The 8,137-nt window shown below is 32.8% G+C and overlaps 1 protein-coding gene across 1 annotated transcript; it reads left to right on the plus strand.

Annotated features, from left to right (window-relative positions):
- LOC132270156 (E3 ubiquitin-protein ligase ATL41-like) lies at positions 1–851 on the plus strand. Its single transcript, XM_059771356.1, has 2 exons — positions 1–509; positions 731–851. Exons 1-2 carry the CDS (start codon positions 1–3, stop codon positions 849–851), a joined length of 630 nt encoding a protein of 209 aa, XP_059627339.1.
- The last annotated feature ends 7,286 nt before the right edge of the window (positions 852–8,137 follow it).

The raw sequence follows: 8,137 nt of genomic DNA on the forward strand, positions 1-8,137 counted from the left end.
ATGACACAGCTTCAAAAACTCCTAGCCCATGTCATTTTGAAACTCACACTCATATTCTACCGGTGCTTGCATACTCTTTTGAACAAAGGGTGGTCTTCAAAGCATCATTTTGACGATGATTCCCCCGAGGATCATCGGCCATCATCGCTGTTAGTTCCCGTACCAGTCGCGAGCCGAATTGGGGTTGAATTGATAAAGAAGAAGCTGCCGGTGATAGAATTCGGCAGCTTTCTTGAAAGAGTGGACATGGCTCGAGAAGGGTGCACGGAGTGTGCTATTTGTTTAAGTAGTCTGGAGAGAGGTGACGAGATCAGAGAGTTATTTAATTGCTGTCACGCATTTCACAGGCGTTGCCTGGACGAGTGGATTGAGAAGAGTCAGGTGACATGCCCTTTGTGCAGGTCAAAGTTGTTGCCTCATCATTGGGAGGATGGCAAAGTTGGAGATGATCCATGGAGAGTGGAGAGGATTGCTTACCTCTTTGGTGAGGACTATGTAATGGCTACATGGTGAGTGGAAATTTGTGTAGTGTTGGATGCATACGTATATAGGTTTTTTGGACTCACTCCAGCTTCTAGGTTATGTACCTCTGAGTTAATTTCCATGCAAAATCAATGTTCGAAAACCCGAAAATGGGATTGGATAAGAAGCTTTCTGACTAACCTTTTCATCTTTCATCTTCTGGATGTATGATATTGATCTTTTGAGAAACACATATTTCTGTTTCTAGTATTGTTGAATCTTTGGCGTCTTCCAAAAGAAATATTGAAATTGAAATTGAAATTGAAGTTGTTTCAGTTGCTAAAATTGGTAAGAGGAATAAGACTGAAACTCGATTGTTTCTGAAATAGAATATACAATCACAGGTTGTAAAATGTTTTCAATGAAGCCTAGACAACATTAGCTATACACCAAGAAAAAGAGAGAGACTCGAACAAGTCAACTTCCCAGACTCCCAGTGCAGACTGCAGAGAGAGAGAAAGAGAGAGTCCAACAAGTCAACAGCAGCACTGTGCAGTGCATGTACCACTTTAGCACATTACTTCCTTTTCAAGTTCTGTGGGCCAAACAGTAGTTATATGACCTGTCGAGATTGAAGACAGAATGAATTGGTCAGAGAGCCAACCCCACAAGAGAAAGGCTGATCAGCAGCCCAACCCATCCATTAAAATCATTATGATAGGCACATGCCCTGGCTTGACCGCCACACTATATTATTGTAGTTATATTTTTATTTATGTATTTATTTTAAACGTAATGCAACCTAAAATTATTTTAGTTTTTTTTAATTTTTTTAATTTTTCTCTTTCTTTCTTAGTTTGTACTTACGCGCACATGTCTTTATAGGGGCTTAAACTTACCTTGTTTTAAAAAATAAAGGCCTGATACCGCTAAATTACTGGCTTGTTTGTCTTCTTTCTCTCTTTAATTTCTTTAAATTAGGAAAATTTTCCTTCTTCAGTCACGTTCTAATTTTTTTTATTTTTAAAGTTATGTCATTCTTGTTTCATTTTTCTTCTTTTCTTTTTGATTTATTAATTTTTATTTCTACTATGCCCCTAAATTGAAATCCTAATTCCGCCCTGTATAAAGGCCACACAATAGTGGTGTTACGGCCCATAGGTTGCTGCATAGATTAGTTAAGAACTGATTCTACTCATGCTCAAACATATATTGCAAATTTAGATCTAGGGCTGCAACTTGGTCAATCCAAACCTGTCCTGGTGTTTGGATGGGCTTAGCAGGCTTTATTTCTTCGTTCCTTAAATCCTAATACTTGGTTTGATCTGAGTATTTTAACATGACATTAATTACGATCTGGGCTGGGAAAAGGTTTCAGTAACTCCAGTTTAATAATAACATGAGCTGTATTAATTTTATTTGTTACCTTGTACCATGGGATTAGATGAAACATCACTCAGAATAAGTATGTAAATGAAGACATTTTATATTTCAAGTTTGGTGGGTTGAGACATAGGAAAAACATTATTTTATTGCAAAATTTCTTTTTCTGAAAAAGTTTGACTGGTCGTACTTTTTACTACCGATTCAACTTTCATGGTTGGGTTTTCTTTTGAAATCGGGAAAGTCGGACTGTCCTTTTATTTTCGATCGGTCGCTTAATCCAAAAATTCCAATTTTTGACTTTTGGAGAAATCAGACTGGTCCAACTTCTCTTAATATGGGTGGGAATTCAGTATAATATGTTTTTATCTTTTTAGAAACACAAAATATGAGAGTCATTTAGGTGAAGTTCCTCATCGTCAACATCGATTTACTTAGTCCGATCAGAGTAGCATAATTCATTTTAATTCTTCGTGTCATTGAAAAAAAAAAGGTGGATTCCAATACACAACGATGGGAATAGAGTGTTCATGGAGTAGTTGTGTTCTTCCAACAGCCCTTTTACAAGGATTGAGTACTAAGTCTGAAGTCTACAACAATTGGAAGATGACTCACAATTTAAATGCATTCAACAACTAATTAATTCTTAGTAGAGTGTTGTTAGTGCGAGCCTCAGTCAGAGTTTGCAACTTTACTTCAAGCTGGTGGATTGATTTTCTCCCGTTTGGATTTCCATGCTAAATTTTTTACGTCCGGTGTGTTTTTTTTTTTCCTTTACTTTCATTATTTTATTGTTTTAATGTTTATTTATTTTTTTGGGTAAGTAATCTTTTTATATTTTGATTAATGGATGTTTAATTCTTAATTGTGCTGTGGAAATTCCACATTATTATAGAAAAAATATAAATACAACATTCACACACAATGATTCAATGAAATGAACAATCACACCGATGAATTATCAAATAAAATACTTTCATTAAATTGAATAATACATCAATTGAACAACTTGAATACAAGGATTTAACGAGATAAATATTCTGCAATAAAAATTAATATAATAATAATAGAAATTAAGAATTAAAAAACGACAATAGTAAAATAGGTAAGAAAGGGCTGGCCTGATTGTTGAGGCTTGTGTTAACACATTGACTTAAAGTTGATAGTCCTCCCCTTCGTGCAGGTATTGGTGAAACTAGTCAACTCCAAGATACAACCTAATTAGTTCACAGCGGCGTCTCCTCCATGTGCACGACCACAGGAAGACTAGGTCCAAGTCTATATAAGTCTAGTTGCTCATAAACTCAATATTCAAATAACTGTCAAAGGAAAAAATAGAATAAGCTCACAACCCATACAAAAGGGTCACTCTATGATCTTGCCATATACCCAAAAGTCCTATTATAGATGTTTTATACATAGAGTATATATAAGGAGTAAAACATGTAACCGCTAAGGTATAATAATGATAGAAATAATATACACCATAAGTATAATTTAATTAGTGGAATAAAATCTCATTAAACCATAATTAATACAATATAATTATATTTTTATTAAAATATTCCCAACAATCCCCACCTATTTTAATAAAAATAATAAGTAAAATATTATTGAGCAACTTTATGCTATGCAATCAGTGTAAGTGCTTTCTGGGCTTGAACGTATACTTGGTGTGATAGTCTCCATTTGAGGAACCCGAATGAATTAAGTCTTGAATTCGGTTCCTTTAGCCAAACTTCAACATACCACACACATAGTATTGACGATAGACTTGGTTTGGCGGGTTAGCGCAATTAATGGCCATGCGTTGGTATCTTGATTCTCATGAAAGCTCAAGGGAACAGCCCAACTCCCACGATCGCGGCCTCATGATGAATTTTACTTAGGTGAATCCTCCAATGGTATATGTGACCTATACCATGTGAGAGTATGTTTGCCTCGAATTCATTCAAGGTAAAACCCTTCCTTAACGTCACATTTACAACACTGATTCCATAGGGATGTGCAGAAAAGAATCTCCTCGAGAAACCTCCTAAAAAGAGTGTTGTCAATGAGTCACGGAGTGCAGATTGTTTCTACCCATTGAACCTTTTGCCATGTGATATAAATCGCCAATCAGAAGGTTGGGTTACTTTCGGAGGTGACTCCCTTGGGACTTAAGCCCATCCCTCTCGATATATATAGGATTATGTCCTAATAAGACACTTGGTCTTTTTAATTTTCTTTCTTTTTCTTCACAACCCAACTCCTCATTTTTTTCTCTTCATATTTTTCTCTCTTTTTCATTATTATTATTTTTTTCTTACCACCCCACCACTTTCTTCTTTTTCTCTCATTATTATATATATATTTATTTTATTTTATTTTTCATCATCATCTTTTTTCCTCCACAAAATAATTCATCACCGATAATACCTCATTGGAAAAATATTGAGATGAATACTTTTGTTAGCTTTGTTTATTCTATCTGGATACAATTATCACTATTTGATTTGTTTGCAACATTGCAATGTTAGAAATTGGAAGTGGTACGAGAGAATTAAAGCAAGACACATGCACCCGCGCACACACACACTATATCGGATGAGAGAACCCAGGACATCCCGTGCGATCTCTCTCTGCCACACAAAAATTAAATTATATTATATATGACCCACCATGCAAGCTCACCAGCTATGGCAAAGGTCAAATTACAAAATACTAAACACATATGGAGTATCTCTAATGATCTACTTCTTCCTTCTTCTTCTTCATTTTTTTTTTTTTCCTTCATATCTTCTTTATATCTCTTGCATTACAAAATAAATTATAACCACTTTGACTCGCTCACCTTCAACCTTGGTCTCCATCAACTAGTTTCCAAGCAGAGCAAAGAAACGATCTCTCTGATTTATTGTATTGCTTCACAAAGGCTTCGCAAAGAGCATCTTAGACCTTTATAGCTTCTTCATCTTCGATCTATATGTCATTCCATAACTTTGAGAAGGCAGAGGCTGGATTTATCACTAGCACTTTCTTCCTTTGTTGTTACCCCTTCATGGATATGCTCATGTAACTCTTTTTGCATGAGTCAATGAAATCGACCTCTCTGTTTTCACCAATATTCCTCTGTTTAATTCTTTCTAGCTAAATGTGTCATATCTTGTTTGTTTGTAACACATGTTTTACTAATGTGATCTTCATTATAACCCGAACAAAAGGAACATGGCTCCGATCAATAGTTTTTTCTCTCTCTCTCTCTGGACTTCTGTTCAACCACAGTGCCTTCACTTTTCCATAATACGCTTGTTTTCCTTCAAAGATTGTCAAAGATGTAAAATGGGTTAGAAAAACCTCACCATTCAAAAGAATTTAATTGCTCAAAATATTATAAATATTTTCCCTAATACTCTTGTTTTTTTTTTTTTCCTCTTAGTTTTGCTTGTCATGTAGACAATAATTATATATTTGAAAAGATATAATGGTTGCCTAATAAATTATTAGTTTCTATGATTTAAAAGGCCAATAAAATTACCTTTTAAATACCATAATTATTTTCTTACAATAATAATAATATCACCACTGCCGGTTAAAAATAAATTTGCTTTAAAATTTTGATTAACAAATTATGACTAGCTAATTGATCATAATGGTAAAAAATATATAGGATGCTCCCAATTATAAACAAAGAATCAATTCCGATTTCCAAACAACATATATTTAAATAAATATGTAGTTTTCAGAAACCGTAACTGTTACGATTTGATCTATGCATAAGTCAAAATATAACAGACTAACATTAAGAAAAAATAAAATTAGTTTAAGAAATTGTAAATAACTCAATTACTATAATTAATGGTCGTTACCAATTTTACTCATAACAGATTAATGAGTAATCATTATTTACAATGATAAAACAGTAGTAACATATAAATAGAAGACATAATATAATAGCATTCTCGTATTATATTAAAGGAAAGACTAACAATATAGGATAACACCATCCATATACGAGAAACAGTCCCACAGAATGAATGCAATCCTTTTTTAAAAAAATTCTATACGATGGATCAAATATACTAATAACTTGCTTGACCCATATTAATTTATTAGAATAAGAGTATGCAAATTAAACTAATTACCATATGGAGATATATACCCAAAATCATACTACCACAAATAAGATTAATAGTACTTTATAAAGAATTGATAAATATTAAATTAAATAAGGAAATACTATTCCACATTATTATAGAAAAAATATAAATACAACATTCACACGCAATGATTCAATGAAATGAACAATTATACCAATTATCAAATAAAATACTTTCATTAAACTGAATAATACATCAATTGAACAACCTGAATATATGAACAACCTGAATATAATGATGAATAAGGATTTAACAAGATAAATATTCTACAATAAAAATTAATATAATAATAATATAAATTAAGAATGAAAAACGACAATAATAAAATATGTAAGAAATACCTGGCTCGATTGTTGAGGCATGTGTTAACACATTGACTTAAAGTTGATAGTCCTCCCCTTCGTGCGGGTATTGGTGAAATTAGTCAACTCAAAATACAACCCAATCAGTTCGCAGTGGCATATCCTCTATGTGCACGACCATAGGAAGACTATGTCCAAGTCTATACAAGTCTAATTGCTCATAAACTCAATATTCAAATAACTTTCAAAGAAAAAAATAGAATAGGCTCACAACCCTTACAAAAGTGTCACTCTATGATCTTATCATATACTCAAAAGTCCTACTATAGATGTTTTATACATAAAGTATATATAGGGAGTAAAATATGTAACCGCTAAGGTATAATAATGATAGAAATAATATACACCATCAGTATAATTTAATTAGTGGAATAAATTCCCATTAAACCATAATTAATACAATATAATTATATTTTTATTAAAATATTCCCAACCAATTTTGGTGAGTAAATCAATCAATCAAAAAAATAAAGCAAAAGATCTATTCACTAATCCCCCTAACTCATAAGAACACCATACATTACAAGACAATATGTGGTCTTAGTGTCGGTCTTTTAAGGCGAGTCCAAAAAACCATCCTTAAAGACGGTCTTTTAGGGCGAGTCCAAAAAACCATCCTCAAAGACGGTGTTTTTGGGCACGGTACCATTCCCAATTCCACAAAAATTGGTAATGGCAGTTTTATTTATTTATTGTTTTTGTTTTGTTTATTATTATTAATTTTTATTTTTATTTTTTTTTATTTATTATTATTTTTTTTTTACCTTGTTTGACTAGACAATATGCATGAGCACACAATAGATGAGATTATTTTATTTTGCAAAACAGTAAAGGATATGAGTTGTACGCAACAGAATATTTACAAAGTTTTATATTTTTATAAACAGATCTGTTTCTTTCTAACTTACCTTATTTTAGCAATTAATATTATGCAAGATAAAAATAAAGCAAAGTAAAGAGTTAGAGATGACAGTAGGATTTTTAACGAGGAAACCCCAGGTGATAAAATACGTCAACTATTTGCGGGAAAAACCTCGTAGACTGTGCAATCTAAAGTAATCCGATCCACTATGTTTGAAACAAAGTACACTAAACTTTGAATCTGGCTCACACCCTATCGTTCTACCAAATAGTTGACAATCCTCTGGCTTTGCGACATCCCGTCCAATAACAACTTGACCTCAGGCTTATGCTTGATCTTTGTAGAAGAGTAGTAGGTAGATCAAACAACACTCCTTGAATGTTTTGACCCTTTCAAAGTATGATCGCTTTTACTTTTGTCCTTTAATATCTGAATTCGATGTAAAAATAGATATGTTTTTCTCTGATTGATGTAGATGCAACTGTATGATAACGATCAGGATTTGAACAACAATCTTAACTCACTCTTGTTTTTATGTGTATGTTCTAGAAAGATGACAGAGAAATCAACTTGGATTTTTCTGCAAAAATATTCTTCTTAAGACTTTTAAGAATAACGAATTGATAGTGTAAAAGCCATGAATAAACCTAGATGTGTATCAAAGTTTATATAGAATTTTCAAAGTCCTATTCCTTCTGAAAATAAAGGAAATTTCGTGCATAGAACTTTTGGTAACATTCTAAACTAAATAGGAAGTATAAAACTGATCATGACAAAGTTTCCTAAAACTAAAACAACAGTGGTACCAGTATGATATGGAACCGGTTCCCATTGGACAGAATAGAATTCTTCGAATCTCAACTTCTTGAACTGGTTCCCAACTGTGGTACCGGTTCCCACTTGACAGAATTCAAATAGAACTTGGAAAT

This window comes from Cornus florida, unplaced genomic scaffold, assembly GCF_030987335.1.
Source record: "Cornus florida cultivar Cherokee Brave unplaced genomic scaffold, ASM3098733v1 CherokeeBrave_3.0.0_Hap2_Chr08, whole genome shotgun sequence".
Classification (NCBI taxonomy): domain Eukaryota; kingdom Viridiplantae; phylum Streptophyta; class Magnoliopsida; order Cornales; family Cornaceae; genus Cornus; species Cornus florida.

Coding starts and splice junctions, on each gene's coding strand:
- LOC132270156 (XM_059771356.1), top strand. CDS start 1: ATGACACAGCTTCAAAAACTCCTAGCCCATGTCATTTTGAAACTCACA. Junction 510..730: donor GACTATGTAATGGCTACATG/GTGAGTGGAAAT, acceptor TTCTGTTTCTAG/TATTGTTGAATCTTTGGCGT.